Source organism: Lithobates pipiens, unplaced genomic scaffold (assembly GCF_037356315.1).
Source record: "Lithobates pipiens isolate NorthernLeopardFrog02 unplaced genomic scaffold, aLitPip1_a1.2 Scaffold_8, whole genome shotgun sequence".
NCBI classification, from domain to species: domain Eukaryota; kingdom Metazoa; phylum Chordata; class Amphibia; order Anura; family Ranidae; genus Lithobates; species Lithobates pipiens.
The window spans coordinates 462,822,938-462,846,861 of NW_027507903.1; the positions used below are offsets into that span (position 1 = coordinate 462,822,938).

The 23,924-nt window shown below is 44.2% G+C and overlaps 1 protein-coding gene across 3 annotated transcripts in view; it reads left to right on the forward strand.

Moving 5' to 3' along the window:
- The window catches only part of FERRY3 (FERRY endosomal RAB5 effector complex subunit 3), a 119,438-nt gene that overhangs the window by 71,755 nt on the left and 23,759 nt on the right, over window positions 1–23,924 (forward strand). For all 3 annotated transcript variants that reach the window (XM_077468504.1, XM_077468503.1, XM_077468505.1), the window contains one exon: window positions 2,048–2,250. In XM_077468504.1, coding sequence (XP_077324630.1) covers window positions 2,048–2,250 — 203 coding nt within the window. The remainder of the gene's footprint in view (window positions 1–2,047; window positions 2,251–23,924) is intronic.

The window sequence follows — 23,924 nt, forward strand, 5'->3', positions numbered from 1 at the left end:
TGGCCTGGGCAGGAAGAGGGGTGTAAGAGCCCTGTAGGGAAGTGGTTGAATACCTTCACCCTACACATTTGGAATCAGTTATGTGATTAATGCAAATTACATCCTTATACATCTTTAAATCACTGGTGAGGAAATGGCTAGCAGAATCTAAGGCCCTCTCATTATTTCAGCAAAAGAGCCTCCAACACGTTAATCTTTTGAAAGAAACGTATACATAATATATCACTATCTAGCAATCCCATAGATACGATTGTCATTTTTTTTTATTAAATACTTAGAAGATCAAACAAAATCAAATAAATACAAATCCAAATCTTTGTTTAACACCTTAGGGACAATAGTATTGAGAAAATTGATGCAATATACCTCCATTTTTTATTTTTTTTTATCTGCCACCCCAGCACCATACGTTTTTAATTGAGAGATTGAACGTCCTATTTCCAAAAGATGTCTCGCTAAAGGCAACTGTACTAATTTATCCCTAATTCAGTATTTGAGCCTTGCTATCCTAAAGATGTATAAGATAAGGATGTAATTGACATTAATTGATTGATCACATAATTGATTCCAAATGTGTAGGGTGAAGGTATTTATACAGTCATGTGTGTTACACATGGAACTTTAGATGCGTTCCTAACCTGATGAAGGGCGTAAGCTTGTGAGCCCCAAAGGGAAATCATGTAGTTCCACATCATGTAATGCATGAACTATCAGTTCAATAAAGAAATTTTAAGTACAGCAATCCTGTGGACTTTTCATATAGAGAGAGAGATTGATTTTATATATATATATATATATATATATATATATATATATATATAGATATATATAGATATATATATCTATATATATATATATATATATATGAGCATTGAAAAAAAATATTATATATAATTTGAATCAATATCTCAATGAACAAATTCCAGAATTGTGAACGTTTACAGCTCATTACGTGAAAGTAAGGTTAGTAATATAACTTGGATCACAATATCTTTAGTTTTACTCAAATTAGTTGATGCAAAAATTAATACACCCCACAAAAATAACTACAACATCTAGTATTTTGTATGACCTCCATGATTTGTAAGGACAGCACCAAGTCTTAAAGGGATGGAATGAACAGTTGGTGACATATTGCAACATCTATCTTTTTCAATTCTTCAAGAACGACCTCTTTTAGAGCCTGGATGCTGGAAGGAAAGTGATGCTCAACTTGTCTCTTCAGAATTTCCCATAGGTGGTCGATTGGGTTCATATCAGGAGACATACTTGGTCATTGAATCACTTTCACCCTGTTCTTCAGATATGCAACAGTGGCCTTAGATGTGTGTTTTGGATCATTGTCATGTTTGAAAAGTGCACCACGACCAAGGGCACAGAGTGATGGTAGCATCTTCTTTCAATATAAGTTGTACCTGTTTATCTGCAGTGTTCTCTTCTCTACATCTATTCAAAGTCCAGAATTTATAAAGTATGTCTGAGCTGTCAGAAAAAAGGGGATGAAGAGCTTAAGTTACACTCTGCAGAGCTCAGTGAGGAGAGCTCTGAGAGCTGATTAGAGGGAAGAGAGATACCCCCTTCACATAGCATACAGGAACAGCGCTAAGGCTGTCAATCAGCTGGCGGCCCACCCCCTGGTGCCTTTTTTCTGTTGGTGTCAAGGAGACTTGTCAGAAGTGATTCATGCTGATAGCAGAGGAACGGGGCAGCAGACCGAAATGACACTTAGTGCTCCTAATTGAGACAAGTACACACTATAGAGGAATATGCTTTGTTCATATTTAATATCTGAGGTTTTTGCAACTACTTTAAGCAAATACGACTTTCACTGATGTGTAAGCTATATAATTAGCGGTTTTCCTGGACTTTGACAATTTGACATTAGCAGTCTGTTCACATGGCAACCAGATTCCAGCTGTTTTTTTATCTACAGTAAAAAGCTAATGCCTGATTCTTGTTTGCAACATCCCCAATTTCCTTTTTGTTTCTTTCTTATTTTTATTAATGGCATGTATTTATTGTTACCAATGAAACTTGCTTTTACTAGGCGAATTTTACGTCACGCGGCACTCCAATCTGTCAGAATGTCATGTGGTTTTTCATCTTTGTGTGGACGACAATGTGAGGAATGGTAATATAACTGCCCGGGATCCAGCCATTATGGGCCTGAGAAACATCTTAAAAGTGTGCTGCACCCACGATATTACCACTATCAACATCCCTTTGCTGCTCGTCCATGAAATGTCTGAGGTAAGAGGCCGGAGTAATGCGGCATTGTCCATCAACAGAAGGCCGACTTTATTATCTTCTAATATTAATGTTTTGGCCTGTTCAGTGTGCTGAAGATCAAAATGGATTGCCGAAAAAAGATTTAAAGCCCAACTTCTGGCAATTTTATTAGTTAAATGGAAAAAATTATTCCGCGCTAGGGAAAAAAACAAACTCAAATGTACTAAATGTGAAACAGGCTGCAGCAATAGATGTGATACAACACCAAACAAGTATACAGAAACAAAAAACTGCGCCGACCCTACAATAAAGAATGTCCAAAAGTAATAACAAAATAAATAGGAATTAACCTTAAATAATTATGACAATGGAAAAACAGCTTAAGTGCATAAAGAACACAGCAATGTGTAAAGTAAAAAACATAAATAAAAGTCCATTCAAAAGAAGTTCCTATGTGGATCCAAATAAACGTTTGTGACACCGCGGTGATTAGAAACGATCCAAAAGCTCAAAAAAGTGCCCGTCACCTTACAATGAATGTGCTTACCAGAGACTAAGCAATTTGGGCATGTGTGTATAATCTTAACACCCCTGTGACTGAAGGTAACTCGCAAGCCCCTTTTGTCCCAGTCCAGGAACCTTTAAGAACCAAATTCCATCAGGTCCCTACCAAGGAACAGCCTGCTGGGGGCTCTTTGGGCCTTAATGCACCTACTAGTTGGGGTTTTCACAAACCCACACAAGGCATAAAAAGACTGGGAGAAAGAGGAGAGGAACCAGAGGGGGGAGGAGAGCCCGAACAATTAAAAAGGCCAAGAATGTAATTGGTAAGGGCATCTTTAATTTGAGCTCCAAAACTTTGTCAGAGTCTGAACAACTAATTCTTGACAAAGGTTTGAAGTTTGTACCCCCAGCTAGACTAAATAAATTCCAAACTTATATGGATGTACATAAGTTTGTGAGGAAGATAAATATTAAAAGATATATGATGGGATCATCCAACACACATAATCTTAATACATCAAATAATGTAGTTCCACAGGTTGTTCATTCAGGCTTGGCTAATGCCTCACTTTTTAACCCTCCTGGCACTCTCCCTGCTGCATTACGTGTCTTTAGAGATGTTGTCTTAAGAGACCTGGATGCACTAGAAGTGAAGAGATGCAAAATGAAAAAAGTATTGCAGGAAGGTTTGGACTCACTTTGTGAGAGTAAGGATCTTGTCATTAGGCCTGCTGACAAGGGTGGTGCTATTGTGGTGCTGGATCGGGCGGATTATGAGGCAGAAATTGATAGAATTTTGGGTGATACCAATACTTATATTAAACTACCCTCTGATCCAAAACTTACCTACATTAAGGAATTGCAAAAATTGGTTAAGGTAGGGCAGGTAGCTGGTTTTTTGAACAACAAAGAGAGCCATTTCCTGATCCCTAGAGCTCCACGTACACCGATCCTGTACTACTTACCTAAAATACATAAGAATCCTGTCTGCCCCCCGGGAAGACCTATCATTAGTGGTATTGATTCCATCACTTCCCGGGTGGGCAGATATATCGATTCATATCTGCAGCCTTTGGTCCAAATGACTCCCTCTTATGTTAAAGATACGAGACATGTCATCAACCTTTTAGAAAACCTGTCTGCTGGTCCTGATACATGGATGGTCACGGCAGATGTGGCCTCCCTGTATACGAGTATTCCGCATAACTTAGGCTTTGCTGCAGTCCATTCCTATTTAGATAGAGACCCTAGGCTCTCTACCCAGCAGGTAGCTTTCCTTATGTCTCTCCTGGAGTTCGCTGCTTCCCATAACTATTTTTGGTTTGGGAGCCAGTTCTATAGACAAACTATGGGCGTAGCTATGGGGGCTAAATATGCCCCTAGCTTGGCCAATCTTTTCATGGCCAAGTGGGAGGAGGATGTCATCTATGCCCACAATATACCTCAGATTGGATTGTGGGCTAGGTATATAGATGACATCCTCCTCCTTTGGAATGGCCAGGAGAGTGAGTTGAGGAACTTTTTAGAGTCCTTGAATAACAACGAAAGGGGCATAAGTCTCAGTTACGAGTTGAGTCAGGTAAAAATTAATTTTCTGGACTTGAATATTTCAGTGGTAGAGGATCGTTTTGTCACTTCGACATTCTTTAAAGACACAGATAGGAATTCATTCATTCCTATCGACAGCTGTCACCACATCCCCTGGCTTAGAGCAGTCCCCAAAAGTCAATATATTAGACTCAGACGAAATTGCTCCAGAATAGAGGAATTTCATGTACAGGCCGAAATACTTACTTCCAGATTTTTGGAAAAGGGATACCAACAAGATTTTTTGATTAAAACCCTTAATGAAGTGACCAACATTAATCGTGATGACCTGTTAGTTGAAAGGGGTCCACGTATAAATGATTTTCATGGAAAAGTCCCTTTTATAACTACTTATTCTCTTCAACAGAAGAGTATAAAAAAACTTATAAATAAACATTGGCACATTGTTAGGAGTGATGCCACTTTAAAAAATGTGATAAGTGAGAAACCTCAAGTGGTATTTAGAGGTGCTCCGTCATTACGTAATCGTATAGCACCCAATGTTGTTGACCCTCCCGTTAGGAGTAGGGGTTTTTTTGACCAACTCACTGGATTTTACAAGTGCGGAAAGTGTAGGGTCTGTTCTCTGAACTCCTGCAATCAGAGACGGACCACCACTTTTCGGAGTATGGCCACTGGATTAGATCATATCATCAAACCATGTATCACATGTGTCACCACGGGAGTGGTCTACATGTTGCAATGCCCTTGTGGGCTGCAATATGTGGGACGCACAAAACGCCCCCTACAGGTCAGACTTAATGAACACATAACTAACATTATTATTGGTTTCCCAAATCATTCTGTGTCTAAGCACTACTTGAGATTTCACAACAAAGACCCTTCCAAGACCCTTTTTTTAGGGATTGACAAATATAAGCCTCATTGGCGGGGCAGCTCTTTAGTGAGGGAAATTTCAAAACTCGAGATGTCTTGGGTCCATCGTCTCAAAACTTATATCCCCTTTGGACTTAATATTGACACCGATGTCAATGCCTTCATTGACAATTCCTGATTCATTTTCTTTTCCATTCCCAATATTATGGTTGAGAACCTTATGTAAGACACATATATATTTTTTATGTATTATGTATGTCAAATTTATTCTTTATATGTACCATGTTAGCTTTTGTGGCTTTGCCAGTTCTGAGATGTTGGACTGGGCTATGATATCTAGATATGGGATATTTTCATTATATTTGTTTTTGTACAGATTTTATGCATTACATATTTTAATTTTTGATTTTTATCTTTATTCCTTATTTTTTATTTTTTATTTTTTATCATATTTGATTATATCCCTTTCATTTCGGATTTGTGGTTTTTCGTTCATATTGATAAAACCCTCGTCGGTCATTATATAGCCTACAGACCCTCTGATCAATGTGTTTTTTTGGCTATTCATATATATGTAGTGACCATTGATGTATAGGGGATAGACATGTTAGATATGTCGAATGCGGTTTAATAGGTTTTTTTTTTTTTGTACCGATCCCCTTACATGATTTAATGTCACTTATTCCACTATTTGGCCAATTCCCCTTTATTTTTAAGATTTCTTCTGTTTTTATATATTGGGATGTTGTGCGGTGCCGGCGCAATATTTACTTTGCACCCGGCGGCGCACTAACACTCATGAGCCAGCATTTAATGTCATTTTCAAAATGCGCAAGTCTTTTTTATTCACTTGATTTTTATTTTACATATTTTTTGAATATCTGCTGCATCTGCATGATGTTCACCAAGTCAGCGATCTACAGTATATCGTAGTCCTTTTAGATCACCAGCAGGGGACAGATCGCATCGTTAGGGCTATTTGCCATTATTCAATATGGCGTGCCAGTACCCAGCCCTGCATCTCAGAATGAGGCTTGGTACGCTGTAGTATCTTTATAAGGTGGAGCGTCACTGCGCTGCCCGTTCCCCATTGACAACGTCAGGTATGACGAAACGCGTCTGGGAGGGCACGCAGTGACGCCACCACGCTGTTCGAGAGGAGGACGGGCTCTTGTTTTACCGGCCGGTTTTTTACTGTTTATACAAAGCTGTATTTTACTCATCCACATGTAAGTGTGCTACTTTTTTCTTTAATAAATTGTTCAAACGATATCATGCCATGTTAGCCCCTTTCTTTTTCGGGAATTACTGAGCTCCACGAAGCATATTAATACCTGGAGGGCATTATTGGGAGATGGAGATTTGACTCACCAAAAAGGAGGATATCTTTTGATGGGACTCATCGATTATACACACATGCCCAAATTGCTTAGTCTCTGGTAAGCACATTCATTGTAAGGTGACGGGCACTTTTTTGAGCTTTTGGATCGTTTCTAATCACCGCGGTGTCACAAACGTTTATTTGGATCCACATAGGAACTTCTTTTGAATGGACTTTTATTTATGTTTTTTACTTTACACATTGCTGTGTTCTTTATGCACTTAAGCTGTTTTTCCATTGTCATAATTATTTAAGGTTAATTCCTATTTATTTTGTTATTACTTTTGGACATTCTTTATTGTAGGGTCGGCGCAGTTTTTTGTTTCTGTATACTTGTTTGGTGTTGTATCACATCTATTGCTGCAGCCTGTTTCACATTTAGTACATTTGAGTTTGTTTTTTTCCCTAGCGCGGAATAATTTTTTCCATTTGCACTGTTCTGATATTTTTTACTGCTGCTGGGTTAACAATACCCTTCACTGGGTTCTTCTATATAGCCTTCATGGATATTTTTGACTTTCGAGCCACTAAGGTGGTGAACATCGATGGAGTATTTGAACTCTATAGAGACGATGAAGATGATTTGGGAGGAAGTTTCATGAGATTAAAAAATCTCATGATCTCCGAAAACCACACTAAATGGGACATTGCTTATCTGGAAACCTACATCAGACATGCAATGGTCCCTAGGAGCTTGAGGTGGGAGGTAGCACCTCAAAAAGGTGATACACATTTGGAGGAATGGTACAAATATTTTAATGAAGCAGGTGTCTCTTTTTTAAAATTTTTGGTGGGGAGGAAAACTTCTAAATTATCAAAATTGGATGATGAGATAAAAGAAATTCAAACTAAGCTATTTCCAGTCAAAGGAAGTATAGATTATCAAGAAAAATCGCAGAACCTATTAAAAATCCTTGAAAAAGAGGATAGAGATCAAAGGGCCAAAAAGAAGAAAAAATATAATAGGGATCTAGCTGATTATAATAACAATATTGTCTTTGAGTGGCAAAAAAAACTGTTGGAAGTGGGTCCTACACAGGAATGTATGGAGGTGAGTTCCACACAAACAGTGGGCCCTGTAGTAGAGACAGTCTCACAATCTGGGCCACCTCCACAATCGCTTAATCAAAAGCGTCCTCAATCCATGAACAAAGTCCAGTCCAACAACACTAACTATGCACACCCTTCCCCCCGGAGAGGGCGTGGTAACAATAGGGGTGCATTTCCCCCTCGGGGCCAATTTAGACCTTTTGGCACGTCGAGAACATATAATGGGCATGGGAATGTGAATGGAGAATATACTCTCCCCCACAACATGAACTACCCACCCCGTGGGAGAGGTTGGGTACAACATTCCAATACAAGAGGAAGAGGTCCCCCCAATAATTATTATGATGGGTGGAATTCCCAAGGGGGTAACTATTGGGATCATAACCCCTCCCCTTATTATGATATGGGAGGATTTTCGGAGTGGAATTATGGCATTCCCACTGGAAACTCCTTCTTCCCACTAAGCGATCTTAACACCCCTGTGACTGAAGGTAACTCGCAAGCCCCTTTTGTCCCAGTCCAGGAACCTTTAAGAACCAAATTCCATCAGGTCCCTACCAAGGAACAGCCTGCTGGGGGCTCTTTGGGCCTTAATGCACCTACTAGTTGGGGTTTTCACAAACCCACACAAGGCATAAAAAGACTGGGAGAAAGAGGAGAGGAACCAGAGGGGGGAGGAGAGCCCGAACAATTAAAAAGGCCAAGAATGTAATTGGTAAGGGCATCTTTAATTTGAGCTCCAAAACTTTGTCAGAGTCTGAACAACTAATTCTTGACAAAGGTTTGAAGTTTGTACCCCCAGCTAGACTAAATAAATTCCAAACTTATATGGATGTACATAAGTTTGTGAGGAAGATAAATATTAAAAGATATATGATGGGATCATCCAACACACATAATCTTAATACATCAAATAATGTAGTTCCACAGGTTGTTCATTCAGGCTTGGCTAATGCCTCACTTTTTAACCCTCCTGGCACTCTCCCTGCTGCATTACGTGTCTTTAGAGATGTTGTCTTAAGAGACCTGGATGCACTAGAAGTGAAGAGATGCAAAATGAAAAAAGTATTGCAGGAAGGTTTGGACTCACTTTGTGAGAGTAAGGATCTTGTCATTAGGCCTGCTGACAAGGGTGGTGCTATTGTGGTGCTGGATCGGGCGGATTATGAGGCAGAAATTGATAGAATTTTGGGTGATACCAATACTTATATTAAACTACCCTCTGATCCAAAACTTACCTACATTAAGGAATTGCAAAAATTGGTTAAGGTAGGGCAGGTAGCTGGTTTTTTGAACAACAAAGAGAGCCATTTCCTGATCCCTAGAGCTCCACGTACACCGATCCTGTACTACTTACCTAAAATACATAAGAATCCTGTCTGCCCCCCGGGAAGACCTATCATTAGTGGTATTGATTCCATCACTTCCCGGGTGGGCAGATATATCGATTCATATCTGCAGCCTTTGGTCCAAATGACTCCCTCTTATGTTAAAGATACGAGACATGTCATCAACCTTTTAGAAAACCTGTCTGCTGGTCCTGATACATGGATGGTCACGGCAGATGTGGCCTCCCTGTATACGAGTATTCCGCATAACTTAGGCTTTGCTGCAGTCCATTCCTATTTAGATAGAGACCCTAGGCTCTCTACCCAGCAGGTAGCTTTCCTTATGTCTCTCCTGGAGTTCGCTGCTTCCCATAACTATTTTTGGTTTGGGAGCCAGTTCTATAGACAAACTATGGGCGTAGCTATGGGGGCTAAATATGCCCCTAGCTTGGCCAATCTTTTCATGGCCAAGTGGGAGGAGGATGTCATCTATGCCCACAATATACCTCAGATTGGATTGTGGGCTAGGTATATAGATGACATCCTCCTCCTTTGGAATGGCCAGGAGAGTGAGTTGAGGAACTTTTTAGAGTCCTTGAATAACAACGAAAGGGGCATAAGTCTCAGTTACGAGTTGAGTCAGGTAAAAATTAATTTTCTGGACTTGAATATTTCAGTGGTAGAGGATCGTTTTGTCACTTCGACATTCTTTAAAGACACAGATAGGAATTCATTCATTCCTATCGACAGCTGTCACCACATCCCCTGGCTTAGAGCAGTCCCCAAAAGTCAATATATTAGACTCAGACGAAATTGCTCCAGAATAGAGGAATTTCATGTACAGGCCGAAATACTTACTTCCAGATTTTTGGAAAAGGGATACCAACAAGATTTTTTGATTAAAACCCTTAATGAAGTGACCAACATTAATCGTGATGACCTGTTAGTTGAAAGGGGTCCACGTATAAATGATTTTCATGGAAAAGTCCCTTTTATAACTACTTATTCTCTTCAACAGAAGAGTATAAAAAAACTTATAAATAAACATTGGCACATTGTTAGGAGTGATGCCACTTTAAAAAATGTGATAAGTGAGAAACCTCAAGTGGTATTTAGAGGTGCTCCGTCATTACGTAATCGTATAGCACCCAATGTTGTTGACCCTCCCGTTAGGAGTAGGGGTTTTTTTGACCAACTCACTGGATTTTACAAGTGCGGAAAGTGTAGGGTCTGTTCTCTGAACTCCTGCAATCAGAGACGGACCACCACTTTTCGGAGTATGGCCACTGGATTAGATCATATCATCAAACCATGTATCACATGTGTCACCACGGGAGTGGTCTACATGTTGCAATGCCCTTGTGGGCTGCAATATGTGGGACGCACAAAACGCCCCCTACAGGTCAGACTTAATGAACACATAACTAACATTATTATTGGTTTCCCAAATCATTCTGTGTCTAAGCACTACTTGAGATTTCACAACAAAGACCCTTCCAAGACCCTTTTTTTAGGGATTGACAAATATAAGCCTCATTGGCGGGGCAGCTCTTTAGTGAGGGAAATTTCAAAACTCGAGATGTCTTGGGTCCATCGTCTCAAAACTTATATCCCCTTTGGACTTAATATTGACACCGATGTCAATGCCTTCATTGACAATTCCTGATTCATTTTCTTTTCCATTCCCAATATTATGGTTGAGAATAGTGATGGCCGAACGGTTCGCCCGGCGGTCGTTTCGCGGCGAATTTCCGACTTTCGCCGTCCGCGGGTTCGAACGCCTTTTTCCGTCGTTCGCCCCGGCGGACTTACGTGTTTAATGTATACAAGAACTTTAACCTTTCGTGACACGTTTATCATGTGTTACAGGACAACCAATTGAGACATGACAGCTCATGGACACTTGGACATTCCCCCTAACCTATAAATACACCCGATCCGGTGGCCATTTTACATTCTTTCTTCTGTCACTGTAGGGAAAGGATCCTGTGTGGAGTAGGGACAGAGAAAACGCTAGCTATTTGGTACACAAAAGTTCTTTTCAGGACTGGTATAGGTGTTAGGTCAGCAGCCTGAGTTTCTTTTGTCAGTTTAGATAAAGGGACAGAGCGCTGTATGCTGCTATTTTAGGGACAGCTCAGCCAGATTAGTCTTTCTTCATCATCATCATCATCATCATCATTAGCTGTTACTATCAGGTCCACAAAAGAGCTGTTCCAGCTAATCGTTCCAGCCTACTCTTTTTTGCCAATTTGTATAGGGACAGGCAGGAAGCAGTGTGTCAGGCAGTGAGGATAATTTTAAAGACTTGCTGTTACTATTAGTTCCACAAAGGTTCTTTTCAGGACTGGTATCAGTGGTACGGTAATAGGCTTGTACACGTATAATATTCTTTCTTCCAAATATAGAAAGAATATTATACTTGACTGCTGCCCTTCTGCTGCAGTCTGCTAATCATTCACAACTCACTTGTTCCACAAAGCTCTTTATCAGGACTGGTAACTTGGTCTGTCTAGGGTGCTACGGTACATAGGCTTGGGTGCGGTACAGTCTGCTGTTCTGTAAGGACCGCTATCGGTCCACAATACATAGGGTTGCCGTGCACTACTGCTGACCGCTGCCCTATACTGCAGCAGTCCTTCATTGGTATAGGGACTGACGTACAGTCTGCTAATCACTAACACACAACCTGCTTGGTCCACAAAAGTTCTTATAAGGACTGGTAACTTGGTATAGGGTGCTACGGTACATAGGCCTGAGTGCGTTACAGTCTGCTGTTCTGTAAGGACCGCTATCGGTCCACAATACATAGGGTTGCCGTGCACTACTGCTGACCGCTGCCCTATACTGCAGCAGTCCTTCAGCGGTATAGGGACTGACGCACAGTCTGCTAAACACTAACACACAACCTGCTTGGTCCACAAAAGTTTTTATAAGGACTGGTAACTTGGTATAGGGTGCTACGGTACATAGGCCTGAGTGCAGTACAGTCTGCTGTTCTGTAAGGACCGCTATCGGTCCACAATACATAGGGTTGCCGTGCACTACTGCTGACCGCTGCCCTATACTGCAGCAGTCCTTCATTGGTATAGGGACTGACGTACAGTCTGCTAATCACTAACACACAACCTGCTTGGTCCACAAAAGTTCTTATAAGGACTGGTAACTTGGTATAGGGTGCTACGGTACATAGGCCTGAGTGCGTTACAGTCTGCTGTTCTGTAAGGACCGCTATCGGTCCACAATACATAGGGTTGCCGTGCACTACTGCTGACCGCTGCCCTATACTGCAGCAGTCCTTCATTGGTATAGGGACTGACGTACAGTCTGCTAATCACTAACACACAACCTGCTTGTTCCACAAAAGTTCTTATAAGGACTGGTAACTTGGTATAGGGTGCTACGGTACATAGGCCTGAGTGCGTTACAGTCTGCTGTTCTGTAAGGACCGCTATCGGTCCACAATACATAGGGTTGCCGTGCACTACTGCTGACCGCTGCCCTATACTGCAGCAGTCCTTCATTGGTATAGGGACTGACGTACAGTCTGCTAATCACTAACACACAACCTGCTTGGTCCACAAAAGTTCTTATAAGGACTGGTAACTTGGTATAGGGTGCTACGGTACATAGGCCTGAGTGCGTTACAGTCTGCTGTTCTGTAAGGACCGCTATCGGTCCACAATACATAGGGTTGCCGTGCACTACTGCTGACCGCTGCCCTATACTGCAGCAGTCCTTCAGCGGTATAGGGACTGACGCACAGTCTGCTAAACACTAACACACAACCTGCTTGGTCCACAAAAGTTTTTATAAGGACTGGTAACTTGGTATAGGGTGCTACGGTACATAGGCCTGAGTGCGTTACAGTCTGCTGTTCTGTAAGGACCGCTATCGGTCCACAATACATAGGGTTGCCGTGCACTACTGCTGACCGCTGCCCTATACTGCAGCAGTCCTTCATTGGTATAGGGACTGACGTACAGTCTGCTAATCACTAACACACAACCTGCTTGGTCCACAAAAGTTCTTATAAGGACTGGTAACTTGGTATAGGGTGCTACGGTACATAGGCCTGAGTGCAGTACAGTCTGCTGTTCTGTAAGGACCGCTATCGGTCCACAATACATAGGGTTGCCGTGCACTACTGCTGACCGCTGCCCTATACTGCAGCAGTCCTTCAGCGGTATAGGGACTGACGCACAGTCTGCTAAACACTAACACACAACCTGCTTGGTCCACAAAAGTTTTTATAAGGACTGGTAACTTGGTATAGGGTGCTACGGTACATAGGCCTGAGTGCAGTACAGTCTGCTGTTCTGTAAGGACCGCTATCGGTCCACAATACATAGGGTTGCCGTGCACTACTGCTGACCGCTGCCCTATACTGCAGCAGTCCTTCATTGGTATAGGGACTGACGTACAGTCTGCTAATCACTAACACACAACCTGCTTGTTCCACAAAAGTTCTTATAAGGACTGGTAACTTGGTATAGGGTGCTACGGTACATAGGCTTGAGTGCGGTACAGTCTGCTGTTCTGTAAGGACCGCTATCGGTCCACAATAGATAGGGTTGACGTGCACCACTGCTGACCGCTGCCCTATACTGCAGCAGTCCTTCAGCGGTATAGGGACTGACGCACAGTCTGCTAAACACTAACACACAACCTGCTTGGTCCACAAAAGTTTTTATAAGGACTGGTAACTTGGTATAGGGTGCTACGGTACATAGGCCTGAGTGCGTTACAGTCTGCTGTTCTGTAAGGACCGCTATCGGTCCACAATACATAGGGTTGCCGTGCACTACTGCTGACCGCTGCCCTATACTGCAGCAGTCCTTCATTGGTATAGGGACTGACGTACAGTCTGCTAATCACTAACACACAACCTGCTTGGTCCACAAAAGTTCTTATAAGGACTGGTAACTTGGTATAGGGTGCTACGGTACATAGGCCTGAGTGCGTTACAGTCTGCTGTTCTGTAAGGACCGCTATCGGTCCACAATACATAGGGTTGCCGTGCACTACTGCTGACCGCTGCCCTATACTGCAGCAGTCCTTCAGCGGTATAGGGACTGACGCACAGTCTGCTAAACACTAACACACAACCTGCTTGGTCCACAAAAGTTCTTATAAGGACTGGTAACTTGGTATAGGGTGCTACGGTACATAGGCTTGAGTGCGGTACAGTCTGCTGTTCTGTAAGGACCGCTATCGGTCCACAATAGATAGGGTTGACGTGCACCACTGCTGACCGCTGCCCTATACTGCAGCAGTCCTTCAGCGGTATAGGGACTGACGTACAGTCTGCTAAACACTAATACACAACCTGCTTGGTCCACAAAAGTTCTTATAAGGACTGGTAACTTGGTATAGGGTGCTACGGTACATAGGCTTGAGTGCGGTACAGTCTGCTGTTCTGTAAGGACCGCTATAGGTCCACAATAGATAGGGTTGACGTGCACCACTGCTGACCGCTCACCTATACTGCAGCAGTCCTTCAGCGGTATAGGGACTAAGAGTTTTGTCACAGGGTCATTTAAAAAATGACATGCAGAGGAAGAGGCAGGCCCTTCCGCAGGGGTGGTAGGGGTAGGGCAGGAGCAACAGGCTTGAGCCAAAGTGGGAAGTTGCAGAAGGTGCGTTCAATTACTTTAAAGGATGCACCAGACTTGGTTGAGTGGCTCGCTCAGCCTTACTCTTCTGCACCCTCCTCATCCTCTCGATCTGCACCCTCTTCTTCACTCTCTGCTATGTGCACCCCCAAAGACACTACCACCAACAACACGACCACCACCACCACCACCACATACCTTCCGCTTGAGTCACTGGAATTATTTTCCGATCCATATCAAGAGGACATTTCTGATGCGCAGCCACTCTTGGTATTGGATCAGGAAGAGGAGGTAGCAACAAGCGCTACTCAGCAGTCTGACGCCAGTACCCAGATCAGCCCAAGGAGGAGGTTGGTCCCCGGTGTTGCTGCCTACTCTACTTATAGCGGTGGGGAAGGTGACGTTGATGATGACGTGTCTAGTGATGTCACGTGGGTGCCCACAAGAGAGGAAGAGGAGGGGAGTTCAGAGGGAGATATGGACCAGCAGATAGGGAGGAGAAGCAGCAATGACTTACATTGCACAGCAGGGACAAAGCAGACTGCAAATGTATCAGGAGCGAGTCATCGACCATGTACGGTCACATCTGGCGCTCCCAGGACACCGGCACATGGCTCCGCAGTGTGGGCTTTTTTTAACGTGTCCGCTGCTGACAATAGCGTTGCCATCTGCAATCTTTGCAGTCAACGCGTTAGTCGCGGTAAGCCCAATACTCACCTAGGGACGACCGCCTTAAGAAGGCACATGAGCAGCCATCACCGAGCCCAGTGGGAGCAACGGAACACACAAAGCCACACTGCAGGCTCTCACCGTCCAGCCTCGTCTTCTACTTCTCCTTCTCCTCTCTCCTCACAATTGTCCTCCACTCCACCTTCCATCACGCCAAGCTCACATTTTTCTGCAAAAAGGCAGGCTTCCGTGGGCCTAATGTTTGAGCGTAAAAAAATGATGACGCCGGATAACCCTCTTGCCCAACGGTTGGCGGCTGGCTTGTCAGAACTCATAGCCCGCCAACTACTGCCATATAAACTGGTGGACTCGGAGGCCTTTCGCAAATTTGTGGCCATTGGAACACCACAATGGAAGGTCCCAGGAAGGAAGTATTTCTCAGAGAAGGGCATCCCAGAGCTATATGGCCATGTTCAGCGGCAAGTGAATGTATCTCTGGCACACAGTGTCGGTGCCAAGATACATCTGACCACAGACACGTGGTCTAGCAAACACGGGCAGGGAAGGTATATCAGTTTTACTGCCCACTGGGTGAACCTTCTGACGGCCGTCAAGCATGTAACCCGTGGCACCCGTGTAGATTTGGTTTTACCGCCACGGATTGCATGCAGGCCTGACTCTTCTTCTCCTCCTCCTACTCCATCCTCCTCCCTCTCCTCCTCAGCTGCCTCCTCCTTTTCCGCTGCTAGCGTCTCTTCCACTGCACCGCCCAAGCTCCCCAGAACCTATTCCACATGCCAGGTGAGACGTTGCCATGCCGTGCTGCGTCTGTTGTGCCTGGAAGCAAAGAGCCACACTGGCCCGGCACTCCTTTCAGCTTTGCGTTCACAGGCAGATGAGTGGCTAACACCGCTCAATTTGACAGTTGGTAAAGTGGTGTGTGACAACGGTGCCAATCTGCTTAGCGCATTGAAACAGGGCAAAATCACGCACGTGCCGTGCATGGCACACGTCTTAAACTTGGTCGTGCAGCGATTCCTTGTCAAATACCCTGGGGTCCAGGACATCTTGCGGCAGGCAAGGAAAATCTCGGCCCATTTCAGAAGATCTTACACGGCCATGGCTCGCCTTGCTGACATTCAGCGGCGACACCATCTGCCGGTCAGACGTCTTATTTGCGATTGCCCGACGCGATGGAACTCAACCTTCTATATGCTTGATAGGCTGCTCCAGCAGAAACGTGCAGTTAACGTCTACCTGTATGAACTCTGCGAAAGAAACGGTTCTGGGGAGCTGGGTTTTTTTTCACCGCGCCAGTGGCTGCTCATGCGCGACACATGCAGACTTCTGCGGCCATTTGAGGAGATCACCAAACTGGTCAGTCGCAGCCATGGCGCCATCAGTGACATGGTACCTTATGCCTTCTTTCTGGAGCGTGCATTGCGTCGTGTCATTGATCAGGCTGTGGAGGAGCAGGAGCGGGAAGATGAGGAAGTCGCAATGCTGGATGAATTCCCAGGGGGGGCTACTCTATCTGAGACAAGTCAACAACAGGAGTCTGATGAGGAGTCAGAGGAGGATGGTGCCGGGGCGGATGAGCAGGAGCAAGAAGAGCATGCTTTAAACCTTTCTGGGATCCCTGTTGTGCGAGGATGGGGAGAGGAGAATGAAGAGGACGACATTATCCTGGATGATGAGCAGGAGCCAGGCCACCACACCGCTTCCACTTTAGTGCAAATGGGGGCCTTCATGCTCCAGTGTTTTAATAGGGACCCCCGTATAAAAAGCATGAGGGTCAAGGACCAGTACTGGGTGGCAACGTACTTAGACCCCCGGTACAAACACAAAATGGCGGAAATGTTACCGCCGTCGCAGAGGGCTGTCAGAATGCAGCACTTCCAGGCCTTGCTTCGAGAAATGCTGCATTCTGCTTTTGCGTGCGCTGGCAGAGGAGCAATTCCCACTCCCAGAGAAGGATTTGCGGGTACCAATCCAACAGCGCCTGCAAGAAGAGGCCGGTTTGAAGATGTGTTGGTGACTTCGGATATGAGGTCATTCTTTCAGCCGACCCATCGACAGGTGTCATCCGGATCCAGCATCAGGGAACGCCTAGACCGTCAGGTGTCCGACTACATTGGGTTAACGGCCGATGTGGACGCTCTGAGGAGTGATGAACCCCTAGACTACTGGGTGGGCAGGCTTGACCTCTGGCCAGAGCTTGCCCAATTTGCAATCGAACTGTTGGCTTGCCCCTCATCCAGTGTCCTGTCCGAAAGGACGTTCAGCGCAGCAGGGGGGATTGTGACCGATAAGCGTACTCGCCTAGCTCACCACAGTGTTAACTACCTCACATTTCTAAAAATGAATGAGGCATGGATCTCGGAGGAATTCAACACATGTGATCAGTAGACCATGTATATGTCTATAAACAATTTTTGGAATCAAGCACACAGACCTTCTTAATTCATTTGGCTCACTTCCCTGACCCAAAAAAGCACACCGTACTATATGCCCCTACCCTCCTCTTTGAAGAGGTTGAGCGGTGTCATATTTCTACTGGGGCTGCTTATTATGAGGGGTTCCCACCATCCCTGTGCTGTGCTGACTTCCTCCTGGGTGTTCTTATTATGAGGGGCTCCCACCATCCCTGTGCTGTGCTGACTTCCTCCTGGGGGTTCTTATTATGAGGGGATCACACCATCCCTGTGCTGTGCTGACTTCCTCCTGGGGCTGCTTACGGTGCTGCTGTCAGCGCTGTATGTCACGGAGCTGCTGTCAGCGCTGTATGTCACGGAGCTGCTGTCAGCGCTGTATGTCACGGAGCTGCTGTCAGCGCTGTATGTCACGGAGCTGCTGTCAGCGCTGTATGTCACGGAGCTGCTGTCAGCGCTGTATGTCACGGAGCTGCTGTCAGCGCTGTATGTCACGGAGCTGCTGTCAGCGCTGTATGTCACGGAGCTGCTGTCAGCGCTGTATGTCACGGAGCTGCTGTCAGCGCTGTATGTCACGGAGCTGCTGTCAGCGCTGTATGTCACGGTGCTGCTGTCAGCGCTGTATGTCACGGAGCTGCTGTCAGCGCTGTATGTCACGGAGCTGCTGTCAGTGCTGTATGTCACGGAGCTGCTGTCAGCGCTGTATGTCACGGAGCTGCTGTCAGCGCTGTATGTCACGGAGCTGCTGTCAGCGCTGTATGTCACGGTGCTGCTGTCAGCGCTGTATGTCACGGAGCTGCTGTCAGCGCTGTATGTCACGGAGCTGCTGTCAGCGCTGTATGTCACGGAGCTGCTGTCAGCGCTGTATGTCACGGAGCTGCTGTCAGCGCTGTATGTCACGGAGCTGCTGTCAGCGCTGTATGTCACGGTGCTGATGTCAGTGCTCTGTATTACGGTGCTGCTGTCAGTGCTCTGTATCTCCTGCACCCTCTTGTTTGCCTACCCTGGTCCCTGACCTTCCCTCTCCTCCATTGCCTTCATTAGCTCCATAGTCCTGAATTGTCAGAACAATTTCCCAAATAAAAAAAAAATGCTTGTAGTTATCGATCCCAAATTCACCTCATACATGTATTATGCTATTGTCCAGGTGGTGGGACTACGTGCTACCCCCTAATAATTACCCCGTGGCCGCAAATTCGACCTAAAGGTTTGCGAAATTCGCCTCCCATTGAAGTCAATGGAGCCCGCGGCGAACGGTCGTTTTCGCGAACGTTTGTGTCCGTTCGCGTTTCGCGTTCGCGAAACGTCCCGTCGGAAGTTCGTCCATCACTAGTTGAGAACCTTATGTAAGACACATATATATTTTTTATGTATTATGTATGTCAAATTTATTCTTTATATGTACCATGTTAGCTTTTGTGGCTTTGCCAGTTCTGAGATGTTGGACTGGGCTATGATATCTAGATATGGGATATTTTCATTATATTTGTTTTTGTACAGATTTTATGCATTACATATTTTAATTTTTGATTTTTATCTTTATTCCTTATTTTTTATTTTTTATTTTTTATCATATTTGATTATATCCCTTTCATTTCGGATTTGTGGTTTTTCGTTCATATTGATAAAACCCTCGTCGGTCATTATATAGCCTACAGACCCTCTGATCAATGTGTTTTTTTGGCTATTCATATATATGTAGTGACCATTGATGTATAGGGGATAGACATGTTAGATATGTCGAATGCGGTTTAATAGGTTTTTTTTTTTTGTACCGATCCCCTTACATGATTTAATGTCACTTATTCCACTATTTGGCCAATTCCCCTTTATTTTTAAGATTTCTTCTGTTTTTATATATTGGGATGTTGTGCGGTGCCGGCGCAATATTTACTTTGCACCCGGCGGCGCACTAACACTCATGAGCCAGCATTTAATGTCATTTTCAAAATGCGCAAGTCTTTTTTATTCACTTGATTTTTATTTTACATATTTTTTGAATATCTGCTGCATCTGCATGATGTTCACCAAGTCAGCGATCTACAGTATATCGTAGTCCTTTTAGATCACCAGCAGGGGACAGATCGCATCGTTAGGGCTATTTGCCATTATTCAATATGGCGTGCCAGTACCCAGCCCTGCATCTCAGAATGAGGCTTGGTACGCTGTAGTATCTTTATAAGGTGGAGCGTCACTGCGCTGCCCGTTCCCCATTGACAACGTCAGGTATGACGAAACGCGTCTGGGAGGGCACGCAGTGACGCCACCACGCTGTTCGAGAGGAGGACGGGCTCTTGTTTTACCGGCCGGTTTTTTACTGTTTATACAAAGCTGTATTTTACTCATCCACATGTAAGTGTGCTACTTTTTTCTTTAATAAATTGTTCAAACGATATCATGCCATGTTAGCCCCTTTCTTTTTCGGGAATTACTGAGCTCCACGAAGCATATTAATACCTGGAGGGCATTATTGGGAGATGGAGATTTGACTCACCAAAAAGGAGGATATCTTTTGATGGGACTCATCGATTATACACACATGCCCAAATTGCTTAGTCTCTGGTAAGCACATTCATTGTAAGGTGACGGGCACTTTTTTGAGCTTTTGGATCGTTTCTAATCACCGCGGTGTCACAAACGTTTATTTGGATCCACATAGGAACTTCTTTTGAATGGACTTTTATTTATGTTTTTTACTTTACACATTGCTGTGTTCTTTATGCACTTAAGCTGTTTTTCCATTGTCATAATTATTTAAGGTTAATTCCTATTTATTTTGTTATTACTTTTGGACATTCTTTATTGTAGGGTCGGCGCAGTTTTTTGTTTCTGTAATTTTATTAGTTGCCCAGCAAGGATTTAAAAACCTAAAAGCAGCTCTGCCTGGAATACTGTCGTCTCAAGGACTGTTCCTGCAGTAATTAATTTCCACTACTAGATGTCCTCGATATCCTGGGTTGATGATTGCCCAACGTTATTCAAACCTGGAAGACTGAGGATAGTCTGTGAATGCAGTGCATCGCCATGGTGCTCTGAATTCACATAAAATGATGCGCATAGCTGCTCTGGCATAATCACATCAACACCAACCACTGCATAACAGAGTACTGCCTACAACTGTAAAAGATTTGAAAGAACCCTGTCTGCTACGTGACCAAAAAAAAAAAATACAGCAGGGCGGAAGAGGTCAGTTGGGGCGGGGAGCACTGGAGGGTGGAAGGAGTCCAGCTATAGACAGAAATCTAATTTCTGTATAGGCTTTAGTGAAGAAGCCACCTCCCTACCAGATTGCATGTAAACAACTTCAGCATTGGGGTCTACAAATAAATGATCCCGTGACACCCCTTAACCTGGACAGGAAATGAGGGTACATGTTTCTAGTGGGAGCAATAAAAGACTTGGTAGAGTTTTTAATTGTTTTAAAGTGATTGTAGGGCTTCCTTCTTTTTTTTTGTTTAATAATAAACATGTCATACTTACCTCCACTGTGCAGTTCATTTTACACAGAGTGGCCCCCGATCCTGGACTTCTGGGGTCCCCCAGCGGCGCTGGTAGCTCCTCCCCACATCGTATAACCCCCTAGGAGAAGCGTTCTCACGGGGGGTTACCTTGCGGGCATGAGCCCGAGTCCAACATTTTTCATCCATAGACACAGAATGCGGGACTCTGCCCCGCCCCCAGCGCCCGCGTCATTGGGTTTGATTGACAGCAGTGGGAGCCAATGGTTGCACTGCTATCAATCTATCCAATCGAGACGGGGCAGAGGGGAAGAGCTCGTCTCCGCTGAGGGAATTGCAGGACTCGAGTGAGTAAAACTGGGGGGGCGATCAGTGACAGAAGTTTTTTTACCTTAATGCATAGTATGAATTAACCACTTTCAGACCGGACCAATTTGCTGGTCAAAGACCAGACCACTTTTTGCGATTCGGCACTGCGTCGCTTTAACTGACAATTGCGCGGTCGTGCGACGTGGCTCCCAAACAAAATTAACGTCCTTTTTTTCCCACAAATAGAGCTTTCTTTTGGTGGTATTTGATCACCCCTGCGGTTTTTACTTTTTGCGCTATAAACAAAAATAGAGCGATAATTTTGAAAAAAACGCATTATTTTTTACTTTTTGTAATAATAAATTTTTTTCCCTCAGTTTAGGCCGATACGTATTCTTCTACATATTTTTGGTAAAAAAAAACGCAATAAGCGATTATTGATTGGTTTGCGCAAAAGTTATAGCGTTTACAAAATAGGGATAGTTTTATAGCATTTTTATTAATAATTTTTTATTATTTTTTTTTTTACTAGTAATGGTGGCGATCTGCGATTTTTATTGTGACTGCGACATTGTGGGGGACCCATCGGACATTTTTGACACATTTTTGGGACCATTGTCATTTATACAGTAATCACTGCTATATAAATGCAGTGATTCCTGTGTAAATGACACTGGCAGTGAAAGGGTTAACCAGTGGGTGGCAGTGTAGGGGTTAAGTGTTCCTAGGGGTGTGTTACTAACTGTGGGGGGGTTGGGCTGTCATTTAGTGTACACTGATCTCTGCTCCAATCACATGGAGCAGAGATCAGCGTCACTAGTTGCTAGGCAGAATGGGAAAATGTTGTTTATACAGCATTTCCTCCATTCGGCCGCTCCGTGAGACGATCGCGGGGATGCCCGCGGCGATCGAGTCCGCGGGTCCCGCGACTGGACTCACGGGGGTCCCGACCAGCGCGGGAGCGCGCCGCCGGCGGCGCGCTCCCGATGGCACGGCGGCAACGAATATTGGACGTACATGTACGCCAATATGCCTGCCCGTGCCATTCTGTCGACGTACATCGTCGTGCGCTGGTCGGGAAGTGGTTAAGATGAAAAAAACATGAGGATTTGCCAATGCTCTCTGGTAAGAGCACATCTTTATCCTTGGTGGTGGTTCATGCACGAGGTGGAGGCAGTTGGTAACACAACAGTCAAGAATTTGTTCACGTCTCGTGTCATGTTGGTGACTCTTGGACTCACTTTGATGTTTTGTGGGGACGGGAGTTCCACTGACAATAACTCGGCAGCACATATTTATTACTGTATCAGCACTCAAGGCTTCATCTGCCTGTTTGCGAGACATGAATCGCTGGGTGCATGATCAACATTGGGGAAAAAAACCCTTTCAGGACAGGATGCCATTTTTATTGATCACACCTCAATATAAGGATGGGAGAGATCATGGTCCTGATCATCAGGTACTGAAAAGGTGACAGGTGAAGAGAGGAAAGCCAGGATTACCCAGCATCCTACCACCAGTATGCTCTAGTGGCAAAAAATATGTATCCTGAACCGTGATTAAGCGCTCAGATACACAAGGATTTGCGTTGGAGTCACGTGACCCTTTTTGAAAGACTAGCCAGCCAATCTCTTGTAGGGTTTTGAGAACTCCCTCCGTATACCTGACAGGAATCCCTGTCTGGAGGAGGTGTGGCTCGAGAACCCTACCAGCAGACATATATGTTGCATGATGTCTTAATCCATGTAGAAACGGAGGTATATGAGAAGACAACTCTGGGGTCATGGCCTACTTGGTTAAGTACTCTTTTTTTTTCTCTCTTCATTTCTCTTCAATTCTTTCTGTACGCCAGGCCGCAACTGCAGGAGAAATTTTTTTTGGAGTTAAACACTGACTCTTGAACGGCAGTCCTCTTTCATTCGGCAGACATATACTCTGAGGCAGAAGGCCAGACTATAAACACAGCTCTTAGCTGTCAAATAAAACTAGCCCTTGAAGGGGACTGTTTAGACCTCACAATGCAGACAACATTGTCCCACTTGTAGAATTATTCCCAGCTATTTGCTAGCAAATGAAGCTAGCCCTTTAAGGGGATTGTTGAGACTCTTGCAGCGCAGACAAGGTTGTTCTACTTGTAGAATCATCTCCTGCTATTTGCTATCAAGATAAAGCTAGCCCATAAAGGGGGGCAGTTTAAACTCTTGCAATGCAGACCAGATTGTTCCACTTGTCAGAATTATTCTTTATAATTTAGAATTAATATTCTTCATCCAAACTTCCACTGCATTGGAATGTTGCATGAGCAAAGGATAGCACCAGCTGTTGGGGGAGCAAGAAATAAGGTAAGTATTTCTGTACTTTTTTTTTTTTTTTTGTAAATAGTTTTTATTGAGAGATTTTCACAAGAAAATTTACAGTACAATGACAAGATAATCTCAGTGTTTTCTCCACATCATCCCAACAGTATGTAGCATGTCACAAAGCAAACAGTAGGGAGAAGCATAAAACGTTTTGATAAACATACT